The 17,426-nt window shown below is 44.8% G+C and overlaps 1 protein-coding gene across 1 annotated transcript in view; it reads left to right on the top strand.

The window, feature by feature from the left end:
• Nucleotides 1–680: 680 nt before the first annotated feature.
• PPA2 (inorganic pyrophosphatase 2) overlaps nucleotides 681–17,426 on the top strand; it is a 31,188-nt gene continuing 14,442 nt past the window's right edge. Inside the window, exons 1-4 of the mRNA XM_056855333.1 lie at nucleotides 681–846; nucleotides 5,489–5,553; nucleotides 8,955–8,999; nucleotides 15,100–15,153. Of these exons, the coding sequence (XP_056711311.1) occupies nucleotides 681–846; nucleotides 5,489–5,553; nucleotides 8,955–8,999; nucleotides 15,100–15,153 (330 nt within the window). The remainder of the gene's footprint in view (nucleotides 847–5,488; nucleotides 5,554–8,954; nucleotides 9,000–15,099; nucleotides 15,154–17,426) is intronic.

Raw genomic sequence — 17,426 nt, 5'->3', positions numbered from 1 at the left:
TACAAAGTTATTAAGACCAAAAAGATACCCCTTTGACCCTCTCCCCACCTTAAAAATGTGACCCATCACCCGGCTTCCGAAGAAGTGTCCTAACAGTTTTAAAAATATCAACAATAAAATATAAAAAATATTAAGACTAGTTTCTATAACTCACTAATGAAAGTAGTAAAATCAATTTTTGCCAGTTTATCCCAATATGCGATGGCCTTTGCCCAGGGTTTTTAACTTTTCCGATCCTGACTGACTCCATAAAGGAAGCCACAGCCTTCCATTTGCAAGGTCTGAGCAAGGCTGTCAAAGACAGGACGTTCTGGAGGACATTCATTCATTCATTCATTCACACACACACACCCTGATTGTCTTCTCCACTGACTGTCGTGGTACTTATCTGAAAATAATAATAATAAAAAAAACTATAAATTGTCAGTTGCCTTTTTATTTTTATTTTTAAAGGAAACTAATCTGTCCAAAAGCGCGCTTCTCAGGCCAGTCCTCCGCCCCTCTGAGGTCTGCGCCCCAGGCGGCCGCCTCGCTCGCAGGATCCCGGCGGCGTCGGGCTGTCAACAAGAACTGAGGGCACCCCTGCGACTTCAGCCGCCCTCGCTGCGCATGCGCGAGCTCCGCCCGCCCGCCGCTGCCGCAGGAAGAGGGCCGCCCGGGGAGACAGGGAAGGCAGAAGCATGCGTGCGGCGCTCGGCTGGAGTCGCCGCCTGCTGCTGCTGCCGCGGCCTGCGCGCCGCTGCGCTGCTTGCGGGAAGCCGCCGCCGGGGCTCGGCAGCCCCATGGCCCAGTACGGGACGGAGCAGCGGGGGCGGTTCCACTCGCCCGACTACCGCCTCTACCTTAGTAAGTATCCCCCCCCCCAGCCCTGTGTGGACGCGGCGCAGCTGCTCCTCTAGGGGGTGACCCCGCGTCCTCCGGCCGTGCTGGCGAAGCCCCGCCCTTTCCCTTTGAAAAAGGTCTGCAACCTTTTCCCTTTTGGTTCTTGTAGGTTATCCGGGCTGTGTGACCGTGGTCTTGGAATTTTCTTTCCTGACGTTTCGCCAGCAGCTGTGGCAGCCGGCATCTTCAGAGGAGTAACACTGAAGGACAGTGTCTCTCAGTGTCAAGTGTGTAGGAAGAGTAATATATAGTCAGAAAGGGGTTGGGTTTGAGCTGAATCATTGTCCTGCAAAAGTAATGTGCTAATCATTGTCCTGTACTTGATACTTACAGGACAATGATTAGCACATTACTTTTGCAGGACAATACTCAGCTCAAACCCAACCCCTTTCTGACTATATATTACTCTTCCTACGCCCTTGACACTGAGAGACACTGTCCTTCAGTGTTACTCCTCTGAAGATGCCTGCCACAGTTGCTGGCGAAACGTCAGGAAAGAAAATACCAAGACCACGGTTACACAGCCCGGATAACCTACGAGAACCAACGAACTCTGACCGTGAAAGCCTTCGACAATCTTTTCCCTTTTATCCCTGAGAATCTCCTTGATCCATTGATCTTGAGCAGCCGATATCTAGTGCTGGAGGGATGTAAGGACTGAAACAAATGTTGCCACTGACAGTGTAGCCTTGGGGTCCCTGTCACTTAGTAGAGAAGGCATTATGTCAGACACAGAGGCATTGGGTTTGTATGTTAAAAGGGGGGAAATATAGCGCGATCAAAGTTCCTCGTGAAAGCGGCGTTCCGAAAGGGATTGGGCTAATGAGTCAATAGAGGCAGAAGAGCAAGGGCAGATCCTGTCTGAGTATGGTATATTCAGAATTCTGCCCTGCATTACCATAGAAGGGTTAGCATTCAGTCTAGCCAAGCGGAAAGCTCTATAGCACTGGTTCCCAACCAGGGGTCCCCAACTAAATTAAGGTCCGCGAAACAAAGTTATAAACCCATAATAAGTTAATATTTTCAATTTAAAGTTCTCTATTATAAATGTATATATATTCAAATATTATTCTAAGTTTAATGTTTAACTAACAGTTATGATTAAAGTTTATTTTCAAATTCTCGGAATTTTTACTTTGAACCTTGGGGTCCCTGCACCGAACAAAAAAGTCCTAGTGGTCCCTGGTCAAAAAAAGGTTTGGAACCACTGCTCTACAGAGACGAGGAGTTGTCAGATAATATGTACGCGACGAGCACGAAAAGTAGTGCTGTGATACTCGAGCTCTTTAATGCGCTTTTTAATTTTGGTAAAAGCTTCAGTTTTCCCAAGATCTAATAACATATCCTGCGAGAAGCCCAACAATGCCAGTTTCTCATCTAAGATTTTTTGCCAGGAGGATTTAAAAGGGTCATGCTTCAGAGAAGCTAGGAACCCCTCAGTGCTAAAGCACAGTTTAAGGTGTAGTTTAAAGGCGGCCAACCATGCCCTAGCAGTCTGTAACAGAATTTGTGGGAGAATGGGAGGTGTGGACAATATATTGTCAAAATGAATTTAAATTAGGAAGTATTGAAGGTTATGTTTCGCTCTAGTTCAATTGATTAAGGTAGAAATAATTATTAAGATTAAAGATTTAGGTTTTAAGAAATGTAATCCGATTTATATATGAAGTATTGTATTGCATTAGAAATTAAATGCAAAGGAGACAATAAAGTTATCAAAAGATAGAGGAGGAGAGAGGGGAAGTCAATGTAAATATATGAATTAATTAGTTATGTAGAATAGAGAAATATTGTTTATATCATATAATTATCTTAATGAATGATGGAAACTACTGTACTATAAAAAAATAAAAAATGTTTTATAAATATATATATATATATATATATATATATATAAGTCCAGACGTCTGTTCACACAGTGGCCAACCAGGTGCCTTTAGGAAGCCACTAACAAGACGACTGCAGCAGCACCATCCTGCCTGTGTTCCACCGCACCCAAAATAATAGGCATGCTCCTCTGATCCTGGAGAGAATAGGTGTGCGGCATGACTAAGGTTGGCTTAGTGCGGGGTGATGCTTGTTTCCGGCAAATGCACCCGAGTTAGTCATAGCCAGGTTTCCTCCACTGAAATCCCTTCAATGGAGGCAGGGGCTGCAGACCGTTAAGGAGCAGCTGTTTGGTTGGCTGCTTCCTTTAAGCAGTTGGCTTTCCCCCGGCCAGTTGGCCTTTCCCGTCAATTCCCTGTCAGTTGGCTTTTCCCCCGCCCCTCCCACAAATGTGCCTGCCCAGGAAGGCCCGGAATGCATCTGACGTCTGTTAGGGGTCAGGAGCTTAACTGGGACCGGACGTCTCCATCTCGACCATCCCAGAGTAGCTTCCAGATAGTTAGCGCATGTGATGTGGGGTTGCTGTGGAAGACTGCACGAGCTGCAGTGGGACTTGTGGTGGTGGTGTCCCAATCGGCTAATGGGACCTGTGTGTGTGTGTGTAAAGTGCCGTCAAGTCGCAGCCGACTTATGGTGACCCCTTTTGGGGGTTTTCATGGCAAGAGACTAACAGGTGGTTTGCCAGTGCCTTCCTCTGCACAGCAACCCTGGTATTCCTTGGTGGTCTCCCATCCAAATACTAACCAGGGCTGACCCTGCTTCTGAGATCTGATGAGATCAGGCTAGCCTGGGCCATCCAGGTCAGAAGCAGTGGGACGTAGGGTTCATAATTACTCGGGTCTTCTTTCCTCCACACTGGCTTCCAGTTTGCTTCCGGGCTTAATTCACCGTGCTCTTATTGACCTTTAAAGCCCCATAAGGCCCGGGGCCAACATATCTTACGAACCTCCTTCTCCCATATGAACCTGCCAATTCAATCCTGTCTTTCTCAGAGGCCCTGCTCCAATTGCGCCCCCCCCATCTGAGGCTGGACAACCCAAGAAAGGGGTTTCTGGGTTGTGCACGAAAACTTTTGAAACTCTCTCCCTGGGGAGATTTGTCAGTCTCCCTCTATTGGTGTCTTTCGCCAGCGGGTGAAGACTTGTGTTTGTTTGTTTGGTGTACCTCCCATAACAGTTATTGGCCCTCCTCCCTAATTCTGGTGTTGTGTTTTTATTGAATTATTTTGTAATTTTAAATGTTGTTTTAATGTTTCTATGTGTGCTGCCTTCAGTGCCCTGATTGGGTGGAAAGGTGGCATAACATTTTTAAGTAAAATAAATGAATAAGTGAGCTTTGCCTCAATAAATGCTACTTAACATGCCAATGGATTGCTCTGTTATTTTGCCACCTAAATTAGCAGTCACTGCATTATCACCTGCGGAAAAAAATCTGCAGTTCAATACATATGCCCAGAGATCTGAGAGCATATTCTGGAGATGAGGTCCTCCCTCCCCCGCGGCCCAAGTGCTGTCACATGGCATGGATCCAACATAACTGAGAATCCTCTCGTGAGGAATGTCAATCATTGTTTGTGTTCGCTTCTGATACCTGTGAGCTCCTTTGGGAAGCAACTTACTACTGAGAAGCGAGGTTAAAATCAAAATAAGCATCCAACAGTTGTTCTGTCGAGGACTGAAAGCGAATTCCCATGAGTACAGACTAGCTTAGCCAAGGGGTCATTCTAGGCAGCTACACCAGTAACTCCCAACTATACAAATATACAAACCTTTCTTATGTCTGTAGCATCTACCCTTCCACCACACTTCCAATCTCTGAAAACCACAAAACCGCACCAGCAATCTCATTAACTGACTCAGATAGCCCTGACCTAGGTAGCTCAGGCTAGCCTGATCTTGTCTGATCTTGGAAGCTAAGCAGCATCGGCCCTGATTAGTATTTGGATGGGAGACCACCAAGGAAGACCTGGGTCGCAATGCAGAGGCAGGCAATGGCAAACTACTTCTGAACACCTCTTCCCTTGAAAACCCTGTGGGGCCCCCATAAGTTGTCTGCGATTTGATGGCGCTTTCAACCACCAATAAATAAGCAAGCGTGCCTTCTGTAGATGTAATAAATAACATGTCTAGCATGCACAATATTTTTACATGTATGTAGATGCTTTTGTGATTGATAAAATACAAATTCATTTAAAAGTGTTATAGAATTCATAGTAACTTTTTTGTTACCATGTTTTTTCTCAGTCAACAGATATGAATAGTACAACTCTTATCATGTGGGGGTCTGAACTTCTTTGATGTTAAAAAGAGATCCTCATACTCAAAAAGGGTTGGGAACCACTGAAATTGGGTGTGTGAGTGGTTCTTGGTCTCATACGCAGGAAATGAGCTCAGTTCTGCTCCCCCCCCCTTTTTGGTATATCTCTAAAAATCTTGGTATTGAGACGATATATTGGAAAACGAGCAAGGACCTAGATATGTTTGCATGTATATTATGCTGATGGCGAAGCAGGAAAACAGCAACATGAAATTTATAGGAAGCTGAAAAATCTGATTTTGATTGTCTCCGATACTGTAAGTTTTTATTAACATTCGTGAGGCAAGCAGTGTTTACATTTTAATCTATTGCAGATCTCTTTGTTTGTGTTGAGATGCACATAGGTGCCGTACACACTGTTTCTGTTTGTTTGCTTATATTTATATTTTGTTTACCTTTGTAGAGAATTCAAGGGGAAAATATATTTCCCCCTTCCATGATATTCCTCTGTTTGCTGGACCAAATGAGGTAAACGTGTATGTAATGTTCTTATGTGCTGAAATTTCTGGGAGACCTGTAGAGGGTTGGAATCCTGCATTAATCTTGCTCCTTTAGCTGACTGGCACTGTAGTCATACGTGCTTAAGGGTCAGTAAAGATTATGTCAGTCCTAAAGTGTGATTTGTTCCATGTTGCAAGCAGTCACAGCTTATTGAGTTTCATTAATTCAGGTTCATTCACTTATGAGCGGTATCTCTCAAACCTGTTAAAGTCAGGAGCTCCTGTTACCCGCTCAAGACTTGTTTTATAAAGCAAAGTTCTCAGCCATCTTTAACATATTGTGTCCGTCACAATCTTGAGTTAAAAACTTGAGCTAGTGTTAGTTAGCGATATCTTGAGACTTGTGGGCGCTGTTTCCCCCCTCTTTTTTCGGTAATCTCCATTTAAGTGTTTTAAATGCACAAAGCAAGAACGAATGCTCAGAACCTCTTAAGGCATATCAACACAGTCCTAGGTATGCACTCTTCCTAGGAATGTGAAAAGTGTCTTGCTGGGTCAAACCAAGATATGGCTGGTCTGACATCCTTTGCTGGATGCAGTCTGATGGTAACAGAACAGAAAACCCTTTTATAGTCCCTGAGCAAGAAGACTACATGTGTGGCCCATGATTAGGGTTGCCGGGTCCCTCTTCTCCACCAGCAGGAGGTTTGGGGGGTGGAGCCTGAGGAGGGTGGGGTTTGGCGAGGGGAGGTACTTCAATGCCATAGAGTCCAATTGCCAAACAGCCATTTTCTCCAGGTGAACTGATCTCTATCGGCTGGAGATCAGTTTCAATAGCAGGAGATCTCCAGTGAGTACCTGGAGGTTGGCACCCCTTCCCACGAGGCATATAGCTCTGAGTGATAGTTCGTTGTTTTAAGTATTTTAAACACCATTGTTCTTTTCCTGCTTTTTTTTGGGGGGGGGGCAAAGAGGTTTGCAACATTTGAATAAGCAAACAATATAATATGCCACTTCCTGGACCTGGATCTCCTGGCCTGACTCTTTCAGAGCTAAGGACCAAGAGCTCTCTGGCTTGTGCCTTTGGCCAAGCCCAGGTTCTTAATACCTGTAACAGGATGGGAAACAGAAGCACAGCCTAAATGCTGCGCAGCTCGCAGATTTGTTCCCAAGTCTCCCTGCCTCTGCTTATGATTATGTGAATTAGCTCTGCACAGAAAGAGAGAGACTCCACGTAAAACAGTCAGTCCAATAATGTGGACTGCAAGAGGACCAGATGTCCCAATTCTGCTCTGGGTTTGCGAACACTCATTTCTAAGGCATATACAAAAAGGGGAGATAAGACTTGTTAGCACCTGTTTGTACACCATCCATTCATTTGGTAATGTTAGCTTAGCTGTCTTCTGATGTAAACTAGATGTCTGGCCAGGATCTGCTCCATTGGTGCTGTGTTACCTGGTCCTTGGTCCCTGGGAAATATTTGCAGCTCTTTTACGCTTCAGATCATCAGGGTAATCACAGCTATCGGGCCGCGAATACTCCTTCTGTTCTTAATGCTGTTCTCATTCTCTGCTGTCTCAATCTCAGTGTGAACATATTTTTGTGTTTTTGTGGAGCTGCTCATGAGATGAGCTGTGAAACCAATTTGGTTGCTCTTTTGTGAGAGCGATACGCTTGTGCTACAGGCAGAAAGTTACCAGGTTCATCTTCACTTAAAAAAAGTTCCAGCAAAAAAAAAAAAAAAAACTCTCTCTCTCTCTCTCTCTCTCTCTCTCTCTCTCTCTCTCTCTCTCTCTCTCTCTCACTCACTCACTCACTCACTCTCACTCTCTCTCTCACTCTCACTCTCACTCTCACTCTCTCACTGCCAAGTTGGGGCCAGGACTTTTCGGAGGGTAGACTCTATAGCTGGGGTGGGGAACCTTTTTTCTGCCAAGGGCCATTTGGATATTTATAACATCATTCGCGGGCCATACAAAATTATCAACTTAAAAATCAGCCGACCAAGCCCCAAGCAGGCAGCTGCCCCAGATGACCCCCCCCCTGGCACGGGCAAGCAGGACCCATGAAGGGCCAGACCAAATGATTTCGCTGAGCTCCCTTCCTTCCCCAGGCTCCGCTCCAGACCTTCAGGAATTTCACAACCTAGAGTTGGCAGCCCTACTTGGAAAGTTCGTGCTAGTCAGAATGGCTAATACTGGGCTTAGATAGAGCAAAGGTTTGGTTGAGTAAAAGGCAGTTTAATATTTCTATCTCAGATAGACTGTGAGGGATCAACTTGTTTTTGAAAGCACTGGTAGCTATTAGGCTGGAAGCATATATATATATATACGTGTGTGTGTGTGTGTTTTTGTTTGTTTGTTTGTGTCGGCTTCTGAATGGTTCAAACACAGGGGCCACACTTGTGAGTAAAGATGATCCAGGATAGTGAATACAAGCCTTGGAAGTCCTTGAACTAGTGTGCTCACTTTCCCTCTTGCACACAACTTGAGGCAATTCCTGATTGACAGCAAATGATAGTTGATAATTACATCTGAATCACAACCAATTTATTCCTTGCCTGCTTAAACCAGGAAGTCCTGAATTCCTGATGACTTCCAAGACTTGTATTCATAACCCCAAAGCACACCCTGCCATTACAGATGAATTTAGGCCAGGGAGAAACTTTATATTTAAACTAGTCGTTACCAGGATTTCCCAGCTGCTTAAAAAGGTGCATAGAAGAAGAAGAGTTGGTTTTTATATGCCAACTTTCTCTACCACTTAAGGCAGTATCAAATTGACTTACAATCACCTTCCCTTCTCCTCCCCACAACAGACACCCTGTGAGGTAGGCGAGGCTGAGAGAGCTTGACTAGCCCACGGTCACCCAGATGACTTTGTGTGTAGGAGAAGGGAAACAAATCCAGTTCACCAGATTGGCCTCCGCCGCTCATGTGGAGGAGCGGGGAATCAAACCTGGTCCTCCAGATCAGAGTCCACCGCTCCAAACCACCGCTCTTAACCACTGCACCATGCTGGCATATCATGTGCTTCCAAGAGAAAGATACCTTTGGCTATAAAGTGTCTAAAGTGTATGCACGCTAACTTGGGACAAGTACCACTGAACTTGGGGGGTTTACTTCTGAGTAGAGATATGTAAGATGGGGCTCAATGCCTTATTGTGGACTCATAGGACTTAGACATGTACCGCAAGATTAATTTCTGTGGGAATTAAGTTGCTGAGATCTATGCATGTTTATTTAGAAGTGAGTACCGTGGAGCCTACTCCCAAGTAAATACTGCCAGCTTAACTTTCACTGCTTTGAGCCTGATGCCACTTTAGCAACAGTTTAGTTCTAGTGTTTTCTTACTTTGGTGCCATTGTTAATAGTCTCCGTTACAATAAGATGCACGTATCCACTGATTTTTATTTTTTCTTGGGTACAGGAAAAAGAAATTCCTGCAAAGAAAACGAAGCTCAGTGAAAGTGAGGTAGGGTTGCGACATTATTTCTTGAGATTACTTTGCTGTGGTGGGCGGGGTCTGGATAGGATGGGGTATTTGGGTTAAGAGCAGCCATTTCTCGGAGGTTCCCTGAGGGGTGTTTGGTTCTTATGTTCTTACAGTTTCTTGCATTGGAACTGGGGCTAGGTACGTAAGGGCCTAAGCTGGGGTGACATTTCACCGTCACCAAGGAACCGAAGGGACAAGGTAAGAACATAAGAAAAGCCATGCTGGATCAGACCAAGGTCCATCAAGTCCAGCAATCTGTTCACACAGTGGCCAACCAGGTGCCTCTAGGAAGCCCACAAACAAGACAACTGCAGCAGCACCATCCTGCCTGTGTTCCACAGCACCTAATATAATAGGCATGCTCACTGGCATTGCTTTTTCCGAGTATGTCATCCTCCACAACTGCCACAGCCCTCATTCCCTTCCCCTCTCCTTCCACATGTGCTTCCCAGACTCTGCCACCATGTTGGGATTCCTTGGGCTTGACGGAGGAAAGAAGAGACTGGAGCAGAGAGCGGGGAGGGTGGGAATGAAGATGGTTGTATGGGCTGCTTCACCTTTAAGGTCACCTCATAGCATGGTGTGGGAGGTGGGGACAGGAAAGGTAAGAAGACAGTAGTGGCTGCCAGAATGGCCTTTGTTGAGCTCCTCTGCTGTTGCCACCCTGTGGCAGCAGTAGAGAAGGGAGCATTCAGCAAAAGTAATACCAGTGGCAAAGGGACTTGGCCCCTCAGCTCCTAATTGTTGGTGCGCTCCACAGAGGCAACCGGTCAAAGACTGACCAGGCGGACATGACACTTAACCTGGAAGTCTGCATGTGTACAATGACATGTTATGCCCTGAGAAATCGAGGGGTAAAGATAGGGTTTCTGACGCTTGCAGCTAGTCTAAGAAGAGTTGGTTTTTGTATGCTGACTTTCACTACCACTTAAGGAAGAATCAGACCAGCTTACAATCACCTTCCCCTCCACACAACAGACACCCTGTGAGGTAGGTGGGGTGAGAGAGCTGTGACTAGCCCAAGGTCACCCAGCTGGCTTCATGTGTAGGAGTGGGGAAACCAACCCAGTTCATCAGATTAGCGTCCGTTGCTCATATGGAGGAGTGGGGAATCAAACTCGGTTCTCCAGATTAGAGTCCACTGCTCCAAACCACTGCTCTTAACCACTACACCACGCTGGCTCTCAATTAAATTATTACCCAATTAAAAAGTGACACATCTCATCCAGAAACACAGTAATGACTGCCACTCCCTCAGATGAGTTCTTATTAGTTCGTATTCCAATGGACAACTGTATCAAACACTGTTGTCTGAAACCTCTTCAGTAACATATTGTCATCCCATTTGTGGTTTTTGGTTTCTCCCTGTTGTTGGTCAACAACAGAAAAATCCAGTTTTTGTCTTCTTTCTTTCTTTCTTTCTTTCTTTCTTTCTTTCTTTCTTTCTTTCTTTCTCTCTTTCTCTCTTTCTCTCTTTCTCTCTTTCTCTCTTTCTCTCTTTCTCTCTTTCTCTCTTTCTCTCTCTCTTTCTCTCTCTCTTTCTCTCTCTCTTTCTCTCTCTCTTTCTCTCTCTCTTTCTCTCTCTCTTTCTCTCTTTCTCTCTTTCTCTCTTTCTCTCTTTCTCTCTTTCTCTCTTTCTCTCTTTCTCTCTCTCTCTCTCTCTCTCTCTCTCTCTCTCTCTCTCTCTCTCTCTCTCTCTCGCTTTCTCTTTCTCTACTATGTGGTTTTGACTGCAGGTTTGTTATCAGGCAAGTTGATCCCATAATTCCTCCCCCCCACTAAATGAAACCATCATTATGGGATCAGTGGCAGTGAAAAAGGCTCATTCCATGCTAGGGATTATTAGGGAAGCAATTGAAAATAAAATGCTCAGGCTCTATAACTCCATTATATAAGGGATCTTTCACACATGCTGAATAATGTACTTTCAATCCACTTTAACAATCGTTTGCAAGTGGATCTTGCTGGTTCACACAGCAAAGTCCAGCTGCAAAGTGCATTGAAAGTGGATTGAAAAAGCATTATTTGGCATGTGTGAAAGCACCCTAACAGTGCATTCCTGAAGTTTCAGGTTGAAACCTCTTAGAAGGCGGTGTGACCCCGCCACCAGCGTAAGTGCGTGTAAAACCGTGATTACACTCACGCTGGCAGCGAAGCCAGTCCCGCCGGTGGCCGAGCGCCACCGGACCGCGCCTCGCCCCTCCACTGGCGCTGCCTCTCTTTGGTGCAGCAGCACTTGATATATTCTGCTCAGTTGTAGTCTCCCCATCTCAAAAAAAAAACTGCAGACCAGACACAGAGCAACCAAAATGATCACCTTTCTCATGAGGGAAGTTTTTAGACCTTCGAGCAGCCCATTCCTGAAGGAAAAGCAAGCAGTCTTTGTACTAGGATGGTAAAAGGGGACTTCACAGGTTTTAGTTGCCTGGTTGCTAATACATGCTTCCGACGTACCATGATTTGGTACGTGAATGAGCTTCAGGATTATTTGTGCATTCCCATCCTCACCTCTTTTTGCTGTTCCTGTATGGCGTGATAATTGTTTAATCCAGCAAACTACGGCTTATACTTTTCTTGCAAACAAAATTTGGAACTGGGTCATAGAATCATCGAGTTGGAGGTGACCTCCGGGGTCATCTAGTCCAACCCCCTGAACAATGCAGGAAATTCACAACTACCTCCCCCCCCACACCCCCAGTGGCCCCTACTCCATGCCCAGAAGATGGCTAAGATGCTCTCCGTCCCATCATCTGCCTAAGGTCATAGAATCAACATTGCTGACAGCCCATTCCTGTTTGCAAACCACGCTTCCAAACAGTTTGTTGAGAACTCAGGAACTATTAATTATTTTGTCATATGAGGGTACGATGTAGGCAAGTCCTCCTGGGTTCTTTCACTGTCTTGTTGATGTGGCAGCCAATCATGCTTTGTGGCTGCATCTGAACCAAGCTTAATGGTTGTTGGTTCAGGCTATTGCGATGGGTCTGAGATAGTGTGGAACATATGAACATATGTTCGTTATGAATATAAGAAGAGCCCTGCTGGATCAGACCAGTGGTCCATCTAGTCCAGCATCCTGTCTCACACACAGTTCTTCAGGAGGAACAATGACAGGGTATAGAGGCCAAGCCCTTCCCCTGATGTTTCCTCTTGGCAGTATTATTCTGAGGTTTACTGCTTCTGAACGTAGAGGTTCCCTTTGTCCTGAAGCAGCTGCAGCTGTATGTCCCTTTGCTGAGAGCGTGAAAGGAAGCCAGAGAATTGAAGAAGAAGAGTTGGTTTTTATATGCCGACTTTCTCTACCACTTAAGGGAGACTTAAACCGGCTTACAATCACCTTCCCCTCCCCACAGCTGACACCCTGCGAGGTAGGTGGGGCTGAGAGAACTGTGACTAGCCCAAGGTTACCCAGCTGGCTTCGTGTGTAGGAGTGGGGAAACAAATTCAGTTCACCAGATTAGCCTCTGCTGCTCATGTGGAGGAGTGGGGAATCAAACCCGGTTCTCCAGATCAGACTCCACCGCTCCAGACCACTGCTCTTAACCACTACACCACACTTCTCATGGGACATAGCATCCTGATCTTTGATAGGGAAAGTATGCCGGGTTGGGCAAAAAATGTCCACCTCAACTCATGCTTTTGGATCAATTGATCTGCAAAAACCCAGCGTGGGAAACCCTCTCATAGAGTAATACTAATGAAGGTAATTTGAATTATTAAGCAATGGGTGATTAGCTAGAAGCAAGAAGGCTTTGGTAGCTATTTTTCATCTCACGGGGTAGTCGGACAGTAATGATGAAATTAATGTACAGCGTTTATAGGGCGCTTAACAATGACGGTAACAATTAAGTAGATAGGAAGGAAGTGATGAGAAGAATGCTATATATTTGCTGTCATGGTAACAGTCAATTAATACCCATAAGCTTTATTTAGACTGTCTCTCGAATAGGGCTTTGGAAATTTTTAAAAACGGTTTCCAGTTAATGTTAGGCTGGCCATTAGCTATAAGGGTTCATATAAGCCATGTTTATGCAGGGCTTAAAGACTGTTAGTGGAAAGGGCTAAATTTTTCATTGAATCAAAGTTATCTTGTCAGATTGCTTCAGTTTGTGGCTCAATGTGCATGGATATTTTTGCTCTGTAAGAGAAATTGTGTGTGTATTCTTCTGACCACCTGTTCCCATATGTGGGAAAGGACTTAGTGAGGGCAGTTAACATTTCCCCCCTGTGTGTTTTGGTCCCCCAACTTTCAATCTGAGTCTTGGTTCAGCACAGGATAGCTGGCTTTGCTGAGGCTGAGGGCAGTTTCTGAAAACAATGGTTGTTAACTGCAGATGTTACCAGGGGGGTTCAACAGATTCATGGAGGGGAGATTAATCAATGGCTACTAGCCATGAGGACTGAAGGGAGCCTATATCTATAGAGCCCTGACCTGGATGGCCCAGGCTAGCCTGATCTCATCAGATCTCAGAAGCTAAGAAGGGTTAGCCCTGGTTAGTATTTGGATGGGAGACCACCAAGGAAGTTCAGGGTTGCTGTGCAGAGGAAGGCACTGGCAAACCACCTCTGTTAGTCTCTTGCCTTGAAAACCCCAAAAGGGGTCACCATAAGTCGGCTGCGACTTGATGGCACTTCACACACACACACACACACACACACACACACACACACACACACACACACACACACACACACACCTAGAGAGGCGGCAAACTTCTGAATACCAGTGCCAGGACTAGATGTCCCTGGTGGTCCCTTCCAACTCTATGATTTTATGAGGCAGCATCAGGGAAGGCCTGGGCCACTGTGCTCTGTTTATTGGCCCTCCAGGGCAAACTGGTTGGCTGCTGTGTGAGAAAAGGATGCTGGACTAGATGGGCCAGGGGTCTGATCCGGCAGGCTCTGCTTATGTCCTTGTGTAAAACGTTAGGCTTTAAGGCACGTTCTTCTCGGCCATGCTTATGAAGCATGTGGCTGCATAGGTGAAATGTTCAGCAAGCTCCTTTTTGACCTTTGTTTTCTGCAACAAATTAGTCGCTTGTGTGTTGTTGGTCTTCCACTGATTTAGTCAGTGCTTGCCCGTGCTCTTCTTCAAATTCTGAAAAAGGGAGGCAGATTAACAACCTGCTGGGAACTGGAGTAAGTGGAAAGCTAAATATAGCCCGAATTTCTTAGCATCTCCTTGTGCCCCTGTTAGAACGTTGAAGGATGGTGCAGGTGTAACCTGGTCTGCCTGTTAAACTTGGTTATCAAATTGCAAACCTTGGGAATGCATGCCCCTTCACCTCCTGGGAGGAACAGGCTTGTAAGTGTGCCTTATTTATTTACTTTAAGGCAGATTACATAGTGCAAGCTATAAATCAACGCAATCGAAAGGGTGAGGCATCTAATAAGCAATGTAATAGGACTAGGATTCCAGAAATCTGAAACAAAGCATAAAGTACTAAAGATGGTATGTTGAACAATGCATAAAATGGTATTACATAAGTAGAAAACAATGCAATGAGAGCAAGATAATACACACAGCAAACAGATAATACATACTATACACAGTAATATAGTCCACAGTCCCTTTCCCTTTATAAAAATGACCTCCTAAACCAATCTGTTTGATGTAGTTTGTGGAATGACAGAGGCGTGGAAGCCTTCCTTCATGACTGCCTCAGGAGGCCGTTCTGTAAGGTGGAAGCCACAACAGAGAATGCGTGTGTATGGGCAGTTGGTGGTCTTGTTCATTTGCAGAGTAGCACCCCTAGAAGGCCCTGATCAGTTGAGCATTACCGGTGGAGCACAGCAGGAGAGACAGTCCTGCAGATAGGAAGGCCCAAGGCCTGGAGGGTTCTGCCTGTTTCTTGCAATTATTAATCCCTTTCATCTGATTCATACGCACTAGTGAACATTTGGGGTCGGGGCTACTAACTTTGTGGACTGATTTGGAAGGCGAAGTCCAGGTTTTATTTATTGTTCTTTTATAATGTGTCTCAAGTTTCATTTAATCAGTCACTCAATAATGACTATGTATGTGTGGTGTGTCCTAACATGTGTGGTAAATTTTGATTTGTTCCTTTTCTTTTCAAAGGTTGTACTTAATATGATTGTAGAAGTGCCTCGTTGGACAAATGCTAAAATGGAGGTAACTTTAAAAACGTTACAGTCAAAGCTCTCGAAACAGTTTACAAGTAAATAAAATAGCTCTACTAAAAACCACAGTGAGTGTGATAAGAAAAACAGGAAGTTAATGAAAACAGTTTGAAAACAAGGGACTTGCAGTCTCACTAGGGAAACCCGAACCGTCACTGTATTTTAAAAGCTTCACATGAGGTGTGGTAGGTGTTTATGGGAAGTACTGTCCAAAAGGAAGGGGCATCCCCCAGAAAGCCCCTACTTTAATTATTTTATTTGAATTATTTTTTTATCTTGCTCAGGGCACCCCTCCACATTTTATCCTTCCAACAAACCTCTGTGAGGTAAGTTAGGCTGAGAGGTGGTGATTGGCCCCAGTTACCAGTCCACTGAACTTCATGATCTGAACCCACGGTTCTCACTTCTGGGCTGCTTCCTCACAGCAACGAATCTCCATGTAGTACTTGCTTCGGTTACTGAAGATGCATGTATAGTGGAAACTGAGTAGCCACAGTGCAATTTCCGCCTCATTTCCCTTGGCTCAGTAGTCCCCCGGCTGCTGTTCTTTTGCCACTGAAGGGCTTTTAGTCTTTTTTTAAAAAAATTGGCAATTGCTAGATTACTACAGATCAATAATGTTATAATGCTGTGCTGCCAAAGTCTACTGGGTCCTCAGAAATACTTTCTTTTGTTTGTTGTCTAGCCATTCTCATTGTGGAGTTATAAGGGGAAAGGTACAGTAGATTCCACTAGATTGTGGTAATGTTAGCAATCTAGCAATTGCTGACTAAAGGAAAAAGTTATCTGGGAGGGGGAGCCATAGGGAGCTGAAGCAACCCAGGTGCTGCCAGTATGGGCACTGTTCAAGAATTTGTACCTTTCTGTGCACAAAGCATACAAAGGTGCTTTGACTGTGATCTTTCTAAAAACGTTATCCAGTCAGGTTTGAGAAAGACTGCGTCAAAACTGCATTATTGTGGAGAAAGTATAGGAGAAAGTAAAGAACAGGCCATAGTATTCTCTATTACTATGTATGGGTGTGAAAGGTGAACAATGAGGAAAGCTGGCAAGAAGAGATTCCTTTGAAATGTGGTGTTGGAAGAGAGTTTCATGGATACCGTGGACCTCCAAAAAAACAAATAAGTGGGTTCTAGATCAAATCAAGCCTGAACTGTCCCTAGAAGCTTAAATGACTAAACTGAGGCTATCGTGCTTTGGTCAAATTATGAGAAGACAAGAGTCACTGGAAAAGACAATAATGCTAGGAAAAGTTGAAGACAGCAGGAAAAGAGGAAGACTTACAGTAACATGAGATGAATTGATTCTATAAAGGAAGTCACGGCCCTCAGTTTGTAAGACCTGAGCAAGGCTGTTAACAATAGGACGTTTTGGAGGACATTGATTCCTAGGGTCGCTATGAGTCGGAAGCAACTTGGCGGCATGTAACACACACACACACAAAGAAGGTCAGATCCATTCGGGATGATTGGAGATTACTCACATCCACAATAAAGGAAGTGTAGGGAGACTGTATAGTGCAGACAAAGAGGAATACCACCAAATCTACAAGGGTGCTAATATGTTTAATGAGCAAAGTCAAGGGAGCTTTTAAAAGTTGAAGTTTTGCTCAGAGAAGGTGAGCAAGAAGGAGCACAGGTTGCAGCGAAGCAAATTAGGTTGTCGATAAGGTGGGCAGAAAGAATCTGAGGCACATATTGCCAAAACATAAGTATTTCTTTAAATACATCAGAAGCAAGAAATAAGCCAGAGAGCTGGTGGGGCCCTTGAAAGGTGTGAAAGATTACTAAAGCAAGATGCTGAATCAATGTTTTGTGTTGCTTTTCATTGGAAAATGTGAGGCAGTGGCTAAATGGAACCTCTGTGTTCTTAGGGGACCTGACGGGAGCTTCTGAGTACCAGCGCTGGAGGATAACAGCAGGCAGAGGTTTTAGCCTCTGGGCCATGCTTGTTGGCCATGTTGTAAGGCATTATGCTGGAACAGATGGACAATTAGTCTGATCCTCCATGGCTGCTCTTCTGTTCTTACGGGAGCATTCTTGAAGCCTTGTTCATATATCTGTTACAAATGGCTGTGAATAGAGGAGAGAAGTGCTTATCCTGGTAAAAGAATTCCCTTCAGTGTTTTTTTTAAAGCTAACGATTGCAAGAGCTTGGAAAGGGGTAATGTCTCCTGTCACTGGTGATGTTACAGTTACTGTCCAGTAGGTGCCTGTGACCTCTGCACTGTTACATCATATGTAAGACCTCAGTAGAAAAGGTGGT

The sequence above is a fragment of the Euleptes europaea genome, chromosome 9 (genome assembly GCF_029931775.1).
Source record: "Euleptes europaea isolate rEulEur1 chromosome 9, rEulEur1.hap1, whole genome shotgun sequence".
Lineage (NCBI taxonomy): Eukaryota > Metazoa > Chordata > Lepidosauria > Squamata > Sphaerodactylidae > Euleptes > Euleptes europaea.
The sequence above is the reverse complement of the archived record's forward strand: the minus strand, read 5'-3'. Positions and strand labels throughout refer to the sequence as shown.